The following is a 21,163-nucleotide window of genomic DNA, read 5'->3' as shown; positions in this document are numbered from 1 at the left end:
TCGTACATCCAACACGCTTGATGCATGTCTTCCATCTATCACAACGTGATCAGTTTGATTTGATCCTGCTTACAATGTTGAAAATTCGCCCGTGAGTAAGTCCATGCTTCATAAGATAATGGCTCAAAAGTAAAAATCTCTGCGGCCTTCAACTAAAATGACACGATAATTCACGAATTGAGTGTCAAAAAAATTCAAATAAAATACACATTTTTGTATTCGGCCTTGATTCTCTTTGATATTTGTTTTTATTATTTTTAATTAATAAATAGCAATGTTTCATTTAAAAATAAATACATAAACATACAATATATAGTACACAATAATATATTTCAATTATAATATAGTCTTATATAATCAACTGATCATGTTTTGGCTACATTTCAAATGTAAAGTTTTTATTTGTTTTTTTTTTTTATTCTCTTAAAAAGCTAATTAGCATTCCAATATAAAACTCGAACTAAAAGAGAAGTAACGAACGGTTTAGTGGAAAAAAAAGACAAATGACATAGGCGTAAAAACAATCCCTTGGACACTCCTGCGTGGTTTGTTAGTTTTGCAAATACTTGTTTTGAAATGATTTTTTAAATCTCCTTAAAAAAGAAGAAATTATAAATATTATAAATATGTTTTTTGGTTACAAATTACCAATCTGCGTGTGTATACAATATGCCTTTTGAGGTCTTATATAATAAAATACTCTTATATATGTTAACGTTAACTACAACCAAAGCTTAATTAAGTACCTAGTATTCCTTAGCCAAAGCTTAAATCTCATTCGATAGAATACATTTTGTAAATATTTTTATGTATGTTTTTCAAATTAGGTTTTTATAAAAAATGATGGAACTATAAAAAAAAATAAAAATTATGAGGAAATTATTTTTAAAATCAAATTTAACACAGTTATGAGATTTTTAAACTAAAAAAATTGCATTTAACTGTTATGAGGTTGATTATGTTTGTATGTGTGTTTATCGACGATCTTAATCGTTTTTGCTTCTAAATGGCGGAAAGCGATCTAGTAGGGCATGAAATATGCTACCGGGAAGACGTTGGTGTTTGTTGATTAAATCCTCTAAGGCTTGAGCGACCTGCAATAATGAAAATATAAGGAAAACAGTCGTTAAGTGGGTTTAAAATATCAAAAACTTTTGGTAGGCTCCTAAAATTCTTTAAAAAAATCCACGTTTGGTAGGCTCCTAAAATTCTTTAAAAAAAAAATCCACGCCTGGTAGGCCCCTAAAATTCTTTAAAAAAATCCACGCTTGGTAGGCCCCTAAAATTCTTTAAAAAATCCACGTTTGGTAGGCTCCTAAAATTGTTTAAAAAATCCACGCTTGGTAGGCTCTGGAAATTCTTTAAAAAATCCACGTTTGTTAGGCTCTTGAAATTCTTTAAAAAATCCTCGTTTGTTGGGCTCTTGAAATTCTTTAAAAAATCCACGTTTGTTAGGCTCTTAAAATTCTTTAAAAAATCCACGTTTGTTGGGCTCTTAAAATTCTTTAAAAAATCCACGTTTGTTAGGCTCTTGAAATTCTTTAAAAAATCCTCGTTTGTTGGGCTCTTGAAATTCTTTAAATAATCCAAGTTTGTTAGGCTCTTGAAATTCTTTAAAAAATCCACGCTTGTTAGGCTCTTGAAATTCTTAAAAAAATCCACGTTTGTTAGGCTCTTGAAATTCTTAAAAAAATCCACGTTTGTTAGGCTCTTGAAATTCTTAAAAAAAATCCACGTTTGTTAGGCTCTTGAAATTCTTTAAAAAATCCACGTTTGTTAGGCTCTTGAAATTCTTTAAAAAATCCACGTTTGTTAGGCTCTTGAAATTCTTTAAAAAATCCACGTTTGTTAGGCTCTTGAAATTCTTTAAAAAATCCACGTTTGTTAGGCTCTTGAAATTCTTTAAAAAATCCACGTTTGTTAGGCTCTTGAAATTCTTTAAAAAATCCACGTTTGTTAGGCTCTTGAAATTCTTTAAAAAATCCACGTTTGTTAGGCTCTTGAAATTCTTTAAAAAATCCACGTTTGTTAGGCTCTTGAAATTCTTTAAAAAATCCACGTTTGTTAGGCTCTTGAAATTCTTTAAAAAATCCACGTTTGTTAGGCTCTTGAAATTCTTTAAAAAATCCACGTTTGTTAGGCTCTTGAAATTCTTTAAAAAATCCACGTTTGTTAGGCTCTTGAAATTCTTTAAAAAATCCACGTTTGTTAGGCTCTTGAAATTCTTTAAAAAATCCACGTTTGTTAGGCTCTTGAAATTCTTTAAAAAATCCACGTTTGTTAGGCTCTTGAAATTCTTTAAAAAATCCACGTTTGTTAGGCTCTTGAAATTCTTTAAAAAATCCACGTTTGTTAGGCTCTTGAAATTCTTTAAAAAATCCACGTTTGTTAGGCTCTTGAAATTCTTTAAAAAATCCACGTTTGTTAGGCTCTTAAAATTCTTTAAAAAATCCACGTTTGCTAGGCACCTAAAATTCTATAAAAAATCCACGTTATTTAGGCTCCTAAAATTCTTTAAAAAATCCACGTTTGTTAGGCTCTTCAAATTCTTTAAAAAATCCACGTTTGTTAGGCTCTTGAAATTCTTTAAAAAATCCACGTTTGTTAGGCTCTTGAAATTCTTTAAAAAATCCACGTTTGTTAGGCTCTTGAAATTCTTTAAAAAATCCACGTTTGTTAGGCTCTTGAAATTCTTTAAAAAATCCACGTTTGTTAGGCTCTTGAAATTCTTTAAAAAATCCACGTTTGTTAGGCTCTTGAAATTCTTTAAAAAATCCACGTTTGTTAGGCTCTTGAAATTCTTTAAAAAAAAAAATCCACGCCTGGTAGGCCCCTAAAATTCTTTAAAAAAATCCACGTTTGGTAGGCTCCTAAAATTCTTTAAAAAAAAAATCCACGCCTGGTAGGCCCCTAAAATTCTTTAAAAAAATCCACGCTTGGTAGGCCCCTAAAATTCTTTAAAAAATCCACGTTTGGTAGGCTCCTAAAATTGTTTAAAAAATCCACGTTTGGTAGGCTCTGGAAATTCTTTAAAAAATCCACGTTTGTTAGGCTCTTGAAATTCTTTAAAAAATCCTCGTTTGTTGGGCTCTTGAAATTCTTTAAAAAATCCACGTTTGTTAGGCTCTTAAAATTCTTTAAAAAATCCACGTTTGTTGGGCTCTTAAAATTCTTTAAAAAATCCACGTTTGTTAGGCTCTTGAAATTCTTTAAAAAATCCTCGTTTGTTGGGCTCTTGAAATTCTTTAAAGAATCCAAGTTTGTTAGGCTCTTGAAATTCTTTAAAAAATCCACGTTTGTTAGGCTCTTCAAATTCTTTAAAAAATCCACGTTTGTTAGGCTCTTGAAATTCTTTAAAAAATCCACGTTTGTTAGGCTCTTGAAATTCTTTAAAAAATCCACGTTTGTTAGGCTCTTGAAATTCTTAAAAAAAATCCACGTTTGTTAGGCTCTTGAAATTCTTTAAAAAATCCACGTTTGTTAGGCTCTTGAAATTCTTTAAAAAATCCACGTTTGTTAGGCTCTTGAAATTCTTTAAAAAATCCACGTTTGTTAGGCTCTTGAAATTCTTTAAAAAATCCACGTTTGTTAGGCTCTTGAAATTCTTTAAAAAATCCATGTTTGTTAGGCTCTTGAAATTCTTTAAAAAATCCACGTTTGTTAGGCTCTTGAAATTCTTTAAAAAATCCACGTTTGTTAGGCTCTTGAAATTCTTTAAAAAATCCACGCTTGTTAGGCTCTTGAAATTCTTTAAAAAATCCACGTTTGTTAGGCTCTTGAAATTCTTTAAAAAATCCACGTTTGTTAGGCTCTTGAAATTCTTTAAAAAATCCACGTTTGTTAGGCTCTTAAAATTCTTTAAAAAATCCACGTTTGCTAGGCACCTAAAATTCTATAAAAAATCCACGTTATTTAGGCTCCTAAAATTCTTTAAAAAATCCACGTTTGTTAGGCTCTTCAAATTCTTTAAAAAATCCACGTTTGTTAGGCTCTGGAAATTCTTTAAAAAATCCACGCTAGGGAGGCTCTTAAAATTCTTTAAAAAATCCACGTTAGGGAGGCTCTTAAAATTCTTTAAAAAATCCACGTTAGGGAGGCTCTTAAAATTCTTTAAAAAATCCACGCTAGGGAGGCTCTTAAAATTCTTTAAAAAATCCACGTTAGGGAGGCTCTTAAAATTCTTTAAAAAATCCACGTTAGGGAGGCTCTTAAAATTCTTTAAAAAATCCACGTTAGGGAGGCTCTTAAAATTCTTTAAAAAATCCGCGTTTGTTAGGCTCTTGAAATTCTTTAAAAAATCCACGTTTGTTAGGCTCTTGAAATTCTTTAAAAAATCCACGTTTGTTAGGCTCTTGAAATTCTTTAAAAAATCCACGTTTGTTAGGCTCTTGAAATTCTTTAGAAAATCCACGTTTGTTAGGCTCTTAAAATTCTTTAAAAAATCCACGTTTGTTAGGCTCTTGAAATTCTTTAAAAAATCCACGTTTGTTATGCTCTTGAAATTCTTTAAAAAATCCACGTTTGTTAGGCTCTTGGAATTCTTTAAAAAATCCACGTTTGTTAGGCTCTTGAAATTCTTTAAAAAATCCACGTTTGTTAGGCTCTGGAAATTCTTTAAAAAATCCACGTTTGTTAGGCTCTTAAAATTCTTTAAAAAATCCACGTTTGTTAGGCTCTTAAAATTCTTTAAAAAATCCACGTTTGTTAGGCTCTTGAAATTCTTTAAAAAATCCACGTTTGTTAGGCTCTTGAAATTCTTTAAAAAATCCAAGTTTGTTAGGCTCTTGAAATTCTTTAAAAAATCCACGTTTGTTAGGCTCTTGAAATTCTTTAAAAAATCCACGTTTGTTAGGCTCTTGAAATTCTTTAAAAAATCCACGTTTGTTAGGCTCTTGAAATTCTTTAAAAAATCCACGTTTGTTAGGCTCTTGAAATTCTTTAAAAAATCCACGTTTGTTAGGCTCTTGGAATTCTTTAAAAAATCCACGTTTGTTAGGCTCTTGAAATTCTTTAAAAAATCCACGTTTGTTAGGCTCTGGAAATTCTTTAAAAAATCCACGTTTGTTAGGCTCTTAAAATTCTTTAAAAAATCCACGTTTGTTAGGCTCTTAAAATTCTTTAAAAAATCCACGTTTGTTAGGCTCTTGAAATTCTTTAAAAAATCCACGTTTGTTAGGCTCTTGAAATTCTTTAAAAAATCCACGTTTGTTAGGCTCTTGAAATTCTTTAAAAAATCCACGTTTGTTAGGCTCTTGAAATTCTTTAAAAAATCCACGTTTGTTAGGCTCTTGAAATTCTTTAAAAAATCCACGTTTGTTAGGCTCTTAAAATTCTTTAAAAAATCCACGTTTGTTAGGCTCTTGAAATTCATTAAAAAATCCACGTTTGTTAGGCTCTTAAAATTCTTTAAAAAATCCACGTTTGTTAGGCTCTTGAAATTCTTTAAAAAATCCACGTTTGTTAGGCTCTTAAAATTCTTTAAAAAATCCACGTTTGTTAGGCTCTTAAAATTCTTTAAAAAATCCACGTTTGTTAGGCTCTTGAAATTCTTTAAAAAATCCACGTTTGTTAGGCTCTTGAAATTCTTTAAAAAATCCACGTTTGTTAGGCTCTTGAAATTCTTTAAAAAATCCACGTTTGTTAGGCTCTTGGAATTCTTTAAAAAATCCACGTTTGTTAGGCTCTTGAAATTCTTTAAAAAATCCACGTTTGTTAGGCTCTGGAAATTCTTTAAAAAATCCACGTTTGTTAGGCTCTTAAAATTCTTTAAAAAATCCACGTTTGTTAGGCTCTTAAAATTCTTTAAAAAATCCACGTTTGTTAGGCTCCTAAAATTCTTTAAAAAAAATCCAGGTTTGGTAGGCTCCTAAAATTCTTTAAAAAAATCCAGGTTTGTTAGGCTCTTGAAATTCTTTAAAAAATCCACGTTTGTTAGGCTCTTGAAATTCTTTAAAAAATCCACGTTTGTTAGGCTCTTGAAATTCTTTAAAAAATCCACGTTTGTTAGGCTCTTGAAATTCTTTAAAAAATCCACGTTTGTTAGGCTCTTGAAATTCTTTAAAAAATCCACGTTTGTTAGGCTTTTGAAATTCTTTAAAAAATCCACGTTTGTTAGGCTCTTAAAATTCTTTAAAAAATCCACGTTTGTTAGGCTCTTGAAATTCTTTAAAAAATCCACGTTTGTTAGGCTTTTGAAATTCTTTAAAAAATCCACGTTTGTTAGGCTCTTGAAATTCTTTAAAAAATCCACGTTAGGGAGGCTCTTAAAATTCTTTAAAAAATCCAAGTTAGGGAGGTTCTTAAAATTCTTTAAAAAATCCACGTTCGGGAGGCTCTTAAAATTCTTTAAAAAATCCACGTTAGGGAGGCCCTTAAAATTCTTTAAAAAATCCAGGTTTGTTAGGCTTCTAAAATTCTTTAAAAAAATCCACGTTAGGAAGGCTCCTAAAATTCTTTAAAAAATCCTACAATTCGCTAACATATCCGCGTTTCATAAGCTCCGAAAATTCTGTTAAAATCCACTTCATTCTCAAAAAAATTTATTCCATTATAAGCTTATATATTAAAATTAAACTTACCTTCCCTTGCAACTGCTCCGGCGTCAGTGAACCATCATGCTCAATTGGCTTGCCCAAATATGTACGAAATTTGACAGGAAACCCACCATAAATAGGATACACCGGTATCCTGATGGTATTATATAGCTTCATAAAGAATGTACGAAAAATACCAACTTGTCTAAAACCCTCTCGTAGATTTTGTGTAAAACATGGTATTATTGGCACCTGAGCCTCTAAGGCCACTTTTGCAAATCCCACACGATTCCGCCACAACAACTCGTAGTAGTTATCACCAAATTGTGCTTCATACACACCACCCGGTGAAATGGCCAGCAAATTGCCTTCTCGCAAAATATTAACACATGACTGTACAGTGCCGGGACTTATGTGGAATGCTTCAGATATGGTACCCCAACCGGGCAGCTTAAAGAGGAAACGATCACCTATGGTGTAAATCAGACGATTCTCCTGCAACATCATGCGGGAATTTAAATAATACATATCAATGGGTATGGCACCATGATAATAGACAATCAGCGCAGGACCATCTTTTGGAATGTGTTCCATACCAATCACCTCATAGCCATGATAGATACGTGCATGGGCATCCCATACGGCAGCAACTAGTTTACGTCCAACTTCCCAGAATTTACCATCTGATCGTACCGAACGCAGTATGACTTCTCTGCAATAAGGAAATGGAAACAAAACAAACAAAAAATTAGAAAGAAATATTCGTGATTCATTATTTCAAAATAATTATCGTTCTTTAAACGATTTATGACTTTATTTTAGTACTTGTTTGTATGTATGTCAATCGTATGATTTCTATTTATCGCGTAATTGACATGCCGTTTTCTTATCGTTCGCCTTTATTAACAGCTGGAATTATTTTCCCAACATCACTGATTGCTGGCCTTACTTGTTTTTCTGTCCTGATATCTTTGTTTATTTTGTTAATAAAAAGCCATTCCGGTTTCGTCAATTGATTACGATAAAGTAATTTCGAGATGACCAATCAAGTCCGAGCCCTCATTTACATACAGATCAATGTATGTTGGTGTATAAGAGTGATTGATAGATTTATCGACCCAACAAAGTTAATAAATATTACATATTACAGGATCAGAACCTCCCCCCCATTTGCCTAATTGCGTCATTATCAAGGGAAGTATGGAGATAAAATTATAGCATTCTAACATAGACTACATACTAAAGACTTGGTTGTTGTTGTTGCAGTTGAATAGGTGCTTAGTATCGTGCGGACTCATGCCGCATACTGGGCAGATGTTTTGCACGGTGCGATCGATTCCCGCCCAATAGGAATTTAGGCGACTGCAATATCCCGAGCGTAATTGAGCCAAAACTAGTCTGGTTTGTCGTGGCAGCTGACGCTCTTCAGCTGCGATAGATGGGGGATGTGCTCCGATGACTGCATTCACACAATAATTGCTTATGGTCTTAGCAACTGTGTCCGTGTGAATGCTGCTCAAACCTGCCTGATATGCCTGTTGATTTAGAGGTTCTCTCCTATATTGTTGGACCGTCGTCTCTAGAATATCCTTTTTGATATGCCTGGGTGTATCGGTGGCCAGCAGATGGTGATTGGGATGGCTCTCACGGTAACACCCGAGCAAATACTGCAACGATAGCATCTCATTATGTTGTCGAACTGGAAGAATCTTTGCCTCCTCATGTAGATGGTCCACTGTAGATTTGAGGAGGCACCCTGTTGCTGTTCTCAGGGCGGCGTTCTGACAAATTTGAATCTTATCCCACTGCGTGTCATATAAATTCGGGGACCAAACTGGCGCCGCATAGCTTACCACAGACCGACCTATCGCTTTATACGTGGTCAACAAGGTTTCTTTATCTGCACCCCAAGTGCTGCCGGCCAGGGACTTGAGGACCTTGTTCCTACTTTTCAACTTGTCGCAGATAGCTGTGGCATGTGCGGACGACGTAAAAGTGGTGTCGAATGTGACCCCTAGAATTTTGGGGCTGTTTGTGGTCGGGATTCTGCTACCATCGACCCTGATATTCAACTCTCTTTTATACTGCGCCGTCCATGTGGTGAACAGAGTGGCCGTCGATTTGGTGGCGGATATCTGCATATTCCTCGCGTGGAAAAAGGTGGTAAGATCGGTTAAATAGGAGTTTAGTCTCTCACAGATGTCATCAGGGTAGGTACCTGATGTCAGGATCGTACAATCATACGCATACGTTACGATCTCAATGCCGTCTGGATGGGGCGGAATACAGGAAAGGTAGCGGTTAAACAGTTCCGGAGATATCATCCCTCCTTGGGGAACTCCTTGTTTCACTCTACGGGGCTTGGATTTCTTGTTCTTGGAATCCACATACGACTGGCTACCACACATATAGTTGATTATCCAACGTTTCAGACTTGGCCGGAAGGTTGTCTGCCCATTTTCCAGATATCGGGAACAATAAGGGTGGTTAGCGACAGGTTGAGGACTTTAGAGTATCTCACTACCCGCTCATCCAGCTGTTTCAACATTACCATGGAAATTCCGTCAGGGCCCAACGCTTTGGATGATTTAGCGTTCCTGATGACATTCGCAACATCATCCATTGTAAACTGGGGTCACTCTCGGGGTGCTCGACAAACAGTCGATTGAAGTAACTTGCGCACCTCTTCGGGTCAGTCAACGTAACGTCGCCAAACGTGACTGAGGTCATATCTTCCCTTCTTCCAGGGTTCGAGAGTGACTTAACCTTTGCCCACAATTCACCTATACCAGCTCCAATGTTGCAACTCTTCAGATGATTTAACCACTTGTTCCGCTTATGCTCGCCGACCAGCCTGTTAACTTCCAGTGTCAGCTCCCTGACTCTGGGGTCATTGGGGTTGGTTCGGCGAAGCCCATCACGCTCATTTCCTAATCCCGTCGCCTCTGCTGGGAAATTTGGTCTTACTTCGGGTATTCGACCAGCAGGAATATGGCGAGCGGCTGCAGCATTGATGATGTCTCGGAACGTCCTTTCCACTACCCGAACATCAGAAGGATTGGGCAATTCTCTGAAGCGCTGATTGGTGAACTCTCTGAAACCCGGCCAATCAGCTTTCTTCAGATTGACGATTGTGCGGCGTTCAGAGGTGATGAAATCGGGTGATCTGCTGATGGAGACAATTATGGGGAGATGGTCTGATCCAAGGGAAATGACGGGTTGCCAGGTGACGTCATTTGTCAGACCAGGTGACACGATGGTTATGTCTGGCGAACTGTGACACGCTCCTTTAATTCTGGTAGTGGCGTCCTCATTGACCGAGCAAAACGTAGAGCTATCAATCTGCTCAGCCAGCACTCTCTGGTCGTTTCCGAGGGCCGAATGCCACATCTCATGATGCGGATTAAAGTCCCCCAAGACCAGACGATTATGACCTTCCAAAAGCGGGCTAATGTCAGGCTTATAATCTGAGATACAGCTATTTCTCGGCGGGATGTATACGTTCAGCAACTCTATCTCGGCAGTTCCACACCTGACTGCTACCACCATACATTCCATGTACGGGTCATTAGAGGCAGGCTCAAGCGAGATAGGTCTGTATTGAACAGACTGGTACAAGAGGAAGGCTACCTACCCTACCTGCACATCTGGTGCGATTCTTCCTTATTACGTTGTAACCATCACAACGTACCGAGCTGTGGTCGTTCAGCATGGTTTCCTGCACCGCCGCGACCTTGATCTTCTTCTGATTCATAAAGTCCACTATTTCATCGATCTTACCTCGGAGCTCATTGCAATTAAATTGCAAAAAGGATGCACAATCGTCCCGGCGACTGGCGTCGGCCACTTTTGAGGTAGGAACATCTACCGAAAAGATTGGCCGAGAATATTCCTACCGCCTCAAGTACTGTCGTAAAACGGTGGGCTAAAGATGGTTAGAAGAGGATCAATCTCAAGGTAGTGAGTAAATTCGATCAAGACATATCCTGATCCTATCAACCTCTCTTTTATTCCCATTATCGCAGAGGTCGACCGTAATAATCCCTCTAAATGCCACATCGGGAGGTACCTGGCTCAAAGCCACCTCTTCACAACCTTTGGCCACCACACTGACAGAACCCCCACTCAAAGTTGAATGGTGTGAGGTCAAAGGAGATGAATCAGACCCAGGACAAGTCAAGAAAGCAGAAACCCGTAAGATTGTCTCTGCACGGGCCTCTACACCAGGGCGTATGGTTTAAACCAAAACCAACCCACAAGTCAAGGATGCAGAAACCCGGAAGATTGTTTCTGCACGGGCCTTTACACCTGGGCGTGTGGTTTGAACCAAAACCAACACTTTTATATCAAAATCAAGGTGTCCAAGTGAATCCCAATATTAACAAGGCCTTTCTTCCCGATGTAAGCAAAGGAGAAGTTAAATTTAACGTCGACCGTAATAGTCCCTAAAGCCAACATCGGGAGCGATGGTTACTTCGCCCCACGCCCCACGAATGATTCGCCCTATTAGACCTCAACATTTTCTTCACAGGAAGGCCCTGCCACCACACCAGTAGGACTCGCCTCCATGTTCAATGATGTGTGGCCCCATAACAAATCAAAGATACAGAAAACTAGGAAGACTGACTGGGTGTGGTTTCAATAGAGACCAATCAAAGAACAAGGTTAAGAAAATAAAAGGGGGAACCAGCCAAAGGCCTATAGAACGAACCCGAATCCGGACTCCATACCGTCTACCGCTTCTCATTTCATTTCATTTTCATTTCATTTATTTATTCAGTAATAAAGAAGCCTAGGCTTCTGAACCTTCTACATCTTCTGTCTGCTATCAAAAGACTTTTTGCCGGAATGATACCACTGCCAAGGTATCCTCATAGCTCCTGTATCTGGGTGCCAAGTTTCAATCAAAATCAACCCTTCTTCACCAAAGAACCAAATTAAGAAAGTTAGGTCAACTGCGGAACAACACCCAAAGGCTAAGAGAACCAAATCGAATCAGAACTCCAAACCAGCTACCTCATCTGCCTGCTATCAAAAGAGAGAGATACCACTGCCAAGCTAGCCAAACCACAAGTTATATTTAGGATCTCTTCTCACGGGTAGAAGTGCTGAAAAGAACACCAAAAGATAAATGGTTCCAGGTGAACTTCGAGAGGCGTTTATCAATAAAGCTGATCCGGATGGGAAATTTAGTGACAATCGACGATGGCTGCTTAACGAAGATCGTCTGCGTGTTATTTTGTTCTTGGGTATGGGGATCCTCACAAACCTAAGAAGTTCGGTAGCTGGGCAGCGCTATAGGGGAATCCGGAAAGATACCACTGCCGAAGTAGCCTCAAGCTAACCAAAGCCACAAGGTATCTTCCGGATGGATCTCTTCACGGGTAGCAACACTGAAAGAGCACCAAAAGATTAATGCTTCCTGATAAACTTCGGTAGGTGGTTATCGATAAAGCTGATCCTAAAGGGATAAATAGATGGTTGCATATCGAAAATCGTCTGTGAGACATTGTGTACTCAGTTCGGTAGCATTGTCGCCTATAGGAAGTCAAGGTTATGTGATGTGAGAATTTGGCCCTGTTGAAGGTTCAACATGGATGCCTGCAGGCATACTAACAATACTCGGTAGCTTTTGAGGCTTCCTTGGCAGTGGTATCTTTCGCTCCAGCCATTTCACATGTTGCCATAGGGGAATTTTACAACTTTCAGGCCATTTTCTCAAGAATTATGGACCTGCCCCTGAAAAAATGTACCGTCTGCAATCATAAGTTGTTTGCCAAAAGAATCAAAGCGATTCGAATGCAGCTGTTAAACTTCACTTTTCCAAAATTTTGTGTGAGAGGTACTCGAAGGAGTGGTCCTATATAGTTAGGGTGACCAATATTTTTGAATGCAAGTATAGTACATATACAAATATGTAAAAAGTTAAAGGCAAAAAAAGAGGACAGAAAACATTTGGAGGTCATCCAAAGGACACCGAAGACTTTTGGTCGTCTTCCAAAGAACACAGAAGACCTTTGGATGTCTTCTAAAGGCAACTGAAGACCATTGGAGGTCTTTTTTAGACAACAGAAGACTTTTGGAGATCTTCTAAAGATAACCGAAGACCTTTGGAGGTCGTCTGTATACAGCAGAAGACCTTTGGAGATTTTTTATAGACAACAGAAGAACTCTTGAGGTCTTATAAAGACAATAGAAGACCTTTTGAGGACTTCTAAAGACAACCGAAGAAATTTTGAGATCTTCTAAAGACAACCGAATACCTTTGGAGGTCATCTAAAGGCAACTGAAGACCTTTTGAGGTCTTTTCTTAGACAACAGAAGACCTTTGGAGGTCTTCTAAAGACAACCGAACACCTTTGGAGGCCTTCTAAAGAACGCAGAAGACTTTTGGACGTCCTCCAAAGAACACTTTTGGATGTCTTCTAAAGGCAATTGAAGACATTTGGAGGTATTTTTTTAGACAACAGAAGACCTTTGGAGGTTTTCGTATACAGCAGAAGACCTTTGGAGATCTTCTAAAGATAACCTTTGGAGGTCATCTAAAGGCAACTGAAGACCTTTTGAGGTATTTTCTTAGACAACAGAAGACCTTTGGAGATCTTCTAAAGAAAACCGAACACCTTTGGAGGTCTTCTAAAGAACACAGAAGACATTTGGACGTCTTCCAAAGAACACAGAAGACTTTTGGATGTCTTCTAAAGGCAACTGAAGACATTTGGAGGTATTTTTTAGACAACAGAAGACCTTTGGAGGTCTTCTGTATACAGCAGAAGACCTTTGGAGATCTTTTATAGACAACAGATGATCTCTTGAGGTCTTCTAAAGGCAACAGAAGACATTTTGAGATCTTCTAAAGACAACCGAAGACCTTTGGAGGTCATATAAAGGCAACTGAAGACCTTTTGAGGTCTTTTCTTGGACAACAGAAGACCTTTGGAGGTCTTCTAAAGACAACCGAACACCTTTGGAGTCCTTCTAAAGAACACAGAAGACTTTTGGACGTCTTCCAAAGAACACAGAAGACTTTTGGATGTCTTCCAAAGAACACAGAAGACTTTTGGATGTCTTCTAAAGGCAATTGAAGACATTTGGAGGTATTTTTTTAGACAACAGAAGACCTTTGGAGGTCTTCGTATACAGCAGAAGACCTTTGGAGATCTTCTAAAGACAACCGAAGACCTTTGGAGGTCATCTAAAGGCAACTGAAGACCTTTTGAGGTATTTTCTTAGACAACAGAAGACCTTTGGAGATCTTCTAAAGACAACCGAACACCTTTGGAGGTCTTCTAAAGAACTTTTGGATGTCTTCTAAGGGCAACTGAAGACATTTGGAGGTATTTTTTAGACAACAGAAGACCTTTGGAGGTCTTCTGTGTACAGCAGAAGACCTTTGGAGATCTTTTATAGACAACAGATGATCTCTTGAGGTCTTCTAAAGACAACAAAAGTACAGCTGGTCGCCGTATATATAGTCCATATTCGAACTGTCTCGTAGAAATATAATAAGTATGTATTAAATCGGTTACTGCCTTCAATAATTATCGTGCGCACCATTTTAGGGAAAAGTTTTGAACTTTTGTGGGGGAGGCACCTGAAGGAGTGGACCGATATGGCTCATCTGCGAACATAAACTAAGTTTGGACAAAAAATTTCGAAGGCCATATTTTGCATAATTTGGACCGAATTGGCTGATCCGTTGTTATTGTAGCAGAATAAAACCTACGTAGGAGCATAGGCTTGATGCTGGGTTGGCTGCCGCCGGCCGATTCCGTATGGTTTCGGGTCAATCCGGTACAAAAGAACCCGCTGCCGTGGGATTGCGGCCGAACCGTTCGAATGTTATCGTACGCTCCAAACAGCCAGCCGGACAGACGGACGGACATTGCTAAATCGACTACAAATTGTCTGAAACGGATTTCGTTCAAACATACTTGGGGTCTAAAACCATTTTTTCGATGAGGCACAATATGCTAATTAGTCTAAAGATTGGGAGTATACAAAATTATACGTGAGGTCTAAAATCATTACTTCGTTGAGGTTCATATTGTGATATATATACATAAGGTATAATTAAAATTCTTTTCAAATATTGAACAAATAAAACAAACACATGTATGTATTTTTGCAACAATGTCAAGGTTTTTTTTTGCAAATTAAAAAACGTAACCTATTCTCTGTATAATTATACAGGTCGCTGATTATTAAATATCGTTTAAAATACGTAAATAGAAACGTGTACGAGTTGAAATCAGTTTCAAAAAGGATATTAGCGTTTATGAAAAATGCAAGTCAGGTAAAAAACTGTAATTAACTTACATTTTGTAGCATTTTTATTCAATTTACATATTTTTCATTATTACATTCACTAACCCGTTATGAGCATTTTAGAGGGGTAATATAAAAGAGTTGCAAATGACACATGTTATGTTATTTATATTGCTGTACCAAATTTATTATCTTTTTAATTGAAACTCAAATTACGTAGCAAAAGTATTAACGCCAAGATTGGATTTGACAGTTGGCAAAATTCTTTGCGATTAAAAATAACGAATTGCTGCTTTTGTTGTTATCAACGAATTAAGAATATCATCAATAACAAGTTTTGTTGGTACCCAACAAATTTTGCGGAAATGACGTCGTTTATAACAATATAGGAAAGAGAATATATTAGCTCTGTTCCTTTACGTGCAAGAATCTTCAAGTTTTACCACTTTTTACTCGAATAGCGTTCCTTTACTTCATACACCATACAATTCATATGGGAGCAGTTTACAACTTTTGCTACTTTTGCCGGTTTTACCACTTTCAAAAGTAAAGGAACAGACCAATTATATGAGGGTAAAATAACTTTTCGAACCTCAGTGTGCCAAACAATCGATTATTATTAAAAAATAAAAAAAATATATATATAGGCAAATACGTTCAAGATCACTAGATGTCCATTCATTGCAATCTACAAACAGGGCTTGTTACAATGGAAATGAGCTTTTCAATACCATAAAAACTTTAAACAACTGTTGACTAGTGTTTTATGAGTTAGTGACCTGAAATTTAATTAAAAAGGCAATTAGAATATAATATTAACAAAATCTGCTTCATTCATTCTGTTGAGGTAGGTAAGTAACCAGACATCAGAAATCAATCTTCCACATATAGCTTAATAATTAGCGCAGTGTCAATAAGCTATTACTGACTGATAGAAATTTTACCTTATAATTTCAAACAACGTAAATTCCACACAAACTGTTATCATGGACAACCAAATATAACTAATACCGGTTTTGTAATCACCGGCATGCTATCAAATATACCCCCTCCTAATAGTTTTAGTACAAATATTAGTAGCCACAGCGGCTTCTCTCGCACACGTTTGTTTCTACCTCATACTTCATCATCATTCCGATATTAGCATTGATTTCTTCTAGAAACTTAACAAATGTAATTTAATACAATTTCTCATTGGAAAACTTACCTGTGTAATTTGTAGATAAATAATATTAAGAAGGATATATAAATAAGGGCCACAAATACCAGTGGCAACAGGAATGTTACAATAAGTGGGGTCAATAGACGATACAGCCACAGTGAATAATCCAAATCAATGTAAAAAGCTAAAAAAGGCAGAATTGAAGATTTTGTTAAAAATGTGACATACAATTGACAGGTATCCACAAGAAACTACTTACACAAAAATTCTAGCAGACCTTTTGTTATGTTTTGCAAAAATTCCATGATGTCGGTGATGTTGATGATGGCAATGGGGGAGAAAGGCTTTGATGGGGGGCCGGGATAATAGGAGTACGATTTCAACACTTTATACTTATTGATTTTTTTTGATGAATCCACTTAAATTCCGACAAAAGAAAAGACTCGAAACTTTCTTTATTTTGTTTGCTTTGCTTTTTTTGACCAATGTTGTTGGCTTAATTATCATAAAACTTGGGGGTTATTATGGTAATGTTGTTGTTAATATTTTTTTTTGCTCTTCTTTCTTTCTTGTCCATAAGAAAGAAAAAGCCTGATTTCGCGGCGTTTTATTTACTTATTGTTGTTCTTGTTTTGTGTCGGCTGATTCCCAATTTCAGTTCTTTTACTTTTATGGCTTGGGGGGGCAGTGCAAGCTTTTACTTTTTTCTTCGCCTAATATACCTAATATACATACATTAACAGATGTATGTACATATATAAATTGTTAACTATATATTTTTTTATGTTGTTATTTGTTTATCATTTCTTGCATTTTGTTGTTTGTTCGTTCTTAAAATTTCATTACCAAACCAAATTTTTATTATTTTATGGATTTTTTAGTGTTGTTGTTGCTATATTTGTAATTGCGAACAACTTTTCCCCCATTAACAATCGTTTACCACTTTTTATATCAACTGATGTAACTTGTTTAAGTTTTTTATAATTTTAAAAATGTTTACTTTTTAATTTTGTTATTTTCTTCCGAATTTAATCAGTTATTTTCTGTTTTATGGCGAAACAATCGCCCACAACCCCTTTTTTCTCCAGGTTAAAAAACAACTGATTTTGCAAATCGAACTGTCAACAGAGGAATAGGGATAGGTAAGTCGACTTTCGATTAATCGACGTTTTGCAATCAAAAATCTAAAAATCGTAGTCGACTATTGTCTGCTAGAGCTGGCAAATAATCGATGGCACTATCGATAATATCGATTATTTTTTAAAAATTCAATATCGATAGATAGTTTCGGACTAAAAATCCCTAACGTAAAATCTATAGAAATTTCGCGGTTTTTCGGTTTTGTGGACGTAAGAAAGTAGTTGTGAAAAAACAGTAGTAATATTTTGTTAAAAATAAAAATGTTTTATTGTATTTTTGTGTCATTCTTATTAAATAAAAGCGATTATTATTTCTGTGAAGTACTTGTGCAAAATATCAACAAAAGCATAGACATTTCCGCCATTTTCATTTCCAAATTAATAAGTCTGTCTGGTTACTTTCCCAGCAAGAATTGTCCAGCAAGAACTTTCTCAGAGAGTAAGGGGTTTTTATTCTCTTTTGCTAGAAAATTGTAAAAACTTGCACTTTAGTCTTTTACATGAAATCAAGAGTGAAGCAAGTAAACTCGCCTAATGTAAATTGGGACTTAGATTTTTAATTTGAATGTTTCCATATCATTCCACTAAATGCATAAACTCCGTTCGGGAGTTATCTTGCGCTCCAACCACCTCACATAGGCGTTTTGGCGTTCATAGATCGTGTTCCATACTAAAGTATTTTTATGAAATGACTGTATTGGGGAACTCGACCTAAGAACGCCAAAATAATGGGAAAGTTTCGTATGAAAGTTTCAGCGTGTGGCTTTAGAGTATGCCCAGTCTTTCGACCTTAAGGCTGTATACTACAGTATAATCATGGTACAATAATTCTTAGGTAGGCCACAGCTAACAGCTGATTACAATTTTTTTTTGTTATGGCTTAATCTGTCAAAACCGTGTTGACATGCAGAGTTGATATTTATTATTGATCAAAAAATTCAACTCTGTTTTGTTTTCATTTCAACATTTCGTTCTTCTTCTTCTTTGTATACTCATCCGTTATCATTCATCAAAACAATTTTGACGTATTAAGCCATAGCGACAGGGTTGTATTTTTTTGGCGATTCTCATACCTGGCCTACCTATGAATTATTGTACCATGAGTATAATCTTCAATTTAATATTATACTATGTTTACATTTACGAAATCCACTCGATTTCAAATGTCAATTCCATAGCTCAAACGTCAAATGAAATCCAATCGATTTCAAATGAGTTTTCATTTGACGTATAAGCAAAGGAATTGACAGTTGAAATCGAGTGGATTTCGTAAATGTAAACATAGCATTACACTATGTTTACATATACGAAATCCACTTGATTTCAACTGTCAATTCCATTGCTTGTTGCGGGAGAGCTCTTGGTCCATTACTAACTTAATTCCAAAAAAAACAATCACTCCAAACATGATACCCTGCACTGGCAATTGATTGTTTTGGTTTTTGCAAATATCACCATTGTGAATGGTTTTTTTAACACATCCGAATGTAGAATCACACAAACAAAAAAAAAACACCATATATTTTTCCACTAGTGGCAGGGTTTACTGAAGGAATGCTCTGGATGCCTTTGGACCATGCCTGGGAGCAGGAAATTATATAAAAGATAGCCCTTGATAGGTTTTCGTAACAAAACATTAGTTATTGCCGGCAATATTTATGTTTTTTTGACGGCAATATGGATGCCACACACACACAGACACATGACCGTCCAACAATCGAGAGATGAGATAGACGAGATGGCGGCTTTGGCGGCTTAATATTCCATGCACGTATTGGGGTTGGGTTGACGGAAAACCGAAATAAAAATTTGGTTGTTTTTATTCTGCCCAAATATGGCCACAATAAGTAAATAAATCCACTTTTTTCGCGAGAATTTCAATGTTGATGTACGTATTGTGGTAAAATTTACGCGGGGGTTGCCGGCCGTGAATGTTTTGATTGTCAGCTGTCAGTTTTTAGACCAGCTGTCACAATCATTCGTACTAAACAGTACAGGGTACGTACAAGAAACTGCTAACTGCCATCGCTGAATGCGGACGGACGGCATGACGGCGTTGGTCGTACGTCGAGAAAATGGGGGATTATAATTTGTGTAATTTGATAGAAAGAGAAAACGGTTAGAACTTTAAAATTATTGGAAGAAATTCTGTTTGGGAATAATCACCTATAAAAGGCAACAAACCAGAGAAAACAGCCATTTGTAAAGTGGAAATTTGCCAGTGTGGTTATTAATTGTGTGTATTGTTGGCCATAGTAAAAGTTAAAAACTTTAATAAACAGTCAAAAGTTTAGTGTGTTTAACGTTTGTGTTACCAAACCTCCATGCCTTCGGATTATAATCAAGGAAGTGAGTTTAAATAGTGACCAAAAGGTGTAGAATTTAGAGCAAATGCCTAAAAAGAAATTATTTCATCCATAGGTAATCCGTAATTCAAAAGGTTTGTCGCAAGCAAATAAACGTAAGCCACTACAATAGGACACGAGTAGTGTGTCGAGAATAAAGCCAACAATATAAAGGTAGGAACTAATTTTCCTCATAAACCACAAATTTCAAACCCTTTCTGGCGTAATTTATAAAGCTTCGTTTACGCCCAATCAAAATTTATACGCTGACCAGTGGCAACCTTTACCTTGTTAAATTTACGCTACGCCCTGTGAATGTGAGTCGTGTGCTAAAAGACAGCTGTTGAATGGGTGTAGCTGTGGTCAGAACCTATCCGAGCCAAACGTGTCAGCTGGGCGAAGAACTACAAGAACTGCCATAATAGTTTCCACACTGTCATATTGTTATACTGATGGCCACGCAAATTTGTTATACCAAGTCAGAAACTGGCATGAGGGTTAATGGCCTCGAATGTAAAGCCGACTCTTAGGCGCAAAATTAATTAATACACCCAAATCTAAATTTTCATTACTTTTTTAGTTAAGTTATATGTATTTTGTATCCGTATTATATTGTATTACTTATTATTTACCTTTTTATCCTAATTGATTAATATTTTGACCTTATTTAATCCCAAATTTTAATATTTTTTTTTTTTGTTTATTGACCTTTATAATTTCCATTAGTTATAATACTGTAAGGGACTGTACAAACCGAACTGGTAAGGGGTTTTTTTTATGATTTCGAATTCCTAGATTGAAAAGGATAACAAGACTAATTTTTCCCACTTAATTGAGCTCGATTAGGTAGGTGTCCTGGTAGAGTAATTAGTGGTCAGGTGTTAAGGCCTGAAAACACCCCACCTCAGTAAGATTGTAGGTCTTTGAGGTAACGTAATTTATTTCTTTTTGCTTTTGTATTAAGGTTTTGATTAATCAGTCGACTAAAATAATGATTCTTTGACTGTTCGTATAAATGTTTAAGTTATGTATGGTATTATTTAATAAATATGTTTAATGATGAATCATAATATGAACATGGAGTGAGAGTATTCTTTTGAGGGAAAAAGGGCTGCGTGAGGGAGATGTTGCAGTAGAGGGGATTTGTGGGGTCCATCATGCTTTGGAATAGAAACCGAATGGACCATGGTTGGGCGGGTCAAGTGTGGGTCGAGTCATCAAGAGACCCAAATCTCCGAAAATGTTCCCCGTGTATGTGTTTTGTAAAGCTTTGTGTAGTGTTTGTTTTAGTTCATATGAAAAAATGATGTTAGGCCCTGGGTTTGTTTGGGTGGGTTGAGGACCGCCTTGAGAAGCCACCGTGGAGCTACCGGATGGCCCGAATAAACGCCCGTATGGGGCCGTAACAGAAATGGCGCCCAATCCAAAGTAACTTCTTTGAATTTGCAATGAAGATAGTAAGCAGAAGTGTATGAAACCGAGGCACTTAAAAATAGCCAAGAAATAGTTTAAATAGACCAGAATGTCTCATCCCAAAACTGACAATGTCTAGTCTATATTGCAACCAGATCTGTATTTATGGATTATGTTTAAATGTGCAATATTAGATGTAGACAAATTAGTTTTAGGATAGATTTAAGATTAAGGTCATGTGCAATCTCTAGTTGTTTTGTGTAACTATGAATGTTTGTATCGACCTGTCCCTTGTTTAAGTTT

The 21,163-nt window shown here is 36.5% G+C and overlaps 1 protein-coding gene across 1 annotated transcript; it reads right to left on the bottom strand.

Moving 5' to 3' along the window:
• Positions 1-210: 210 nt before the first annotated feature.
• Positions 211-17,107, bottom strand: LOC141398880 (DGAT1/2-independent enzyme synthesizing storage lipids). The gene is made up of 4 exons (XM_073976643.1): positions 16,223-17,107; positions 16,009-16,147; positions 6,579-7,245; positions 211-1,094 (listed from the first exon to the last, which is right to left on the bottom strand). Exons 1-4 carry the CDS (start codon positions 16,266-16,268, stop codon positions 987-989), a joined length of 960 nt encoding a protein of 319 aa, XP_073832744.1. The 5' UTR covers positions 16,269-17,107; the 3' UTR covers positions 211-986.
• Between the last annotated feature and the right edge of the window lie 4,056 nt (positions 17,108-21,163).

The sequence above is a fragment of the Musca autumnalis genome, unplaced genomic scaffold (assembly GCF_047663935.1).
Source record: "Musca autumnalis isolate F117 unplaced genomic scaffold, ASM4766393v1 scaffold_3, whole genome shotgun sequence".
NCBI classification, from domain to species: domain Eukaryota; kingdom Metazoa; phylum Arthropoda; class Insecta; order Diptera; family Muscidae; genus Musca; species Musca autumnalis.
The sequence above is the reverse complement of the archived record's forward strand: the minus strand, read 5'-3'. Positions and strand labels throughout refer to the sequence as shown.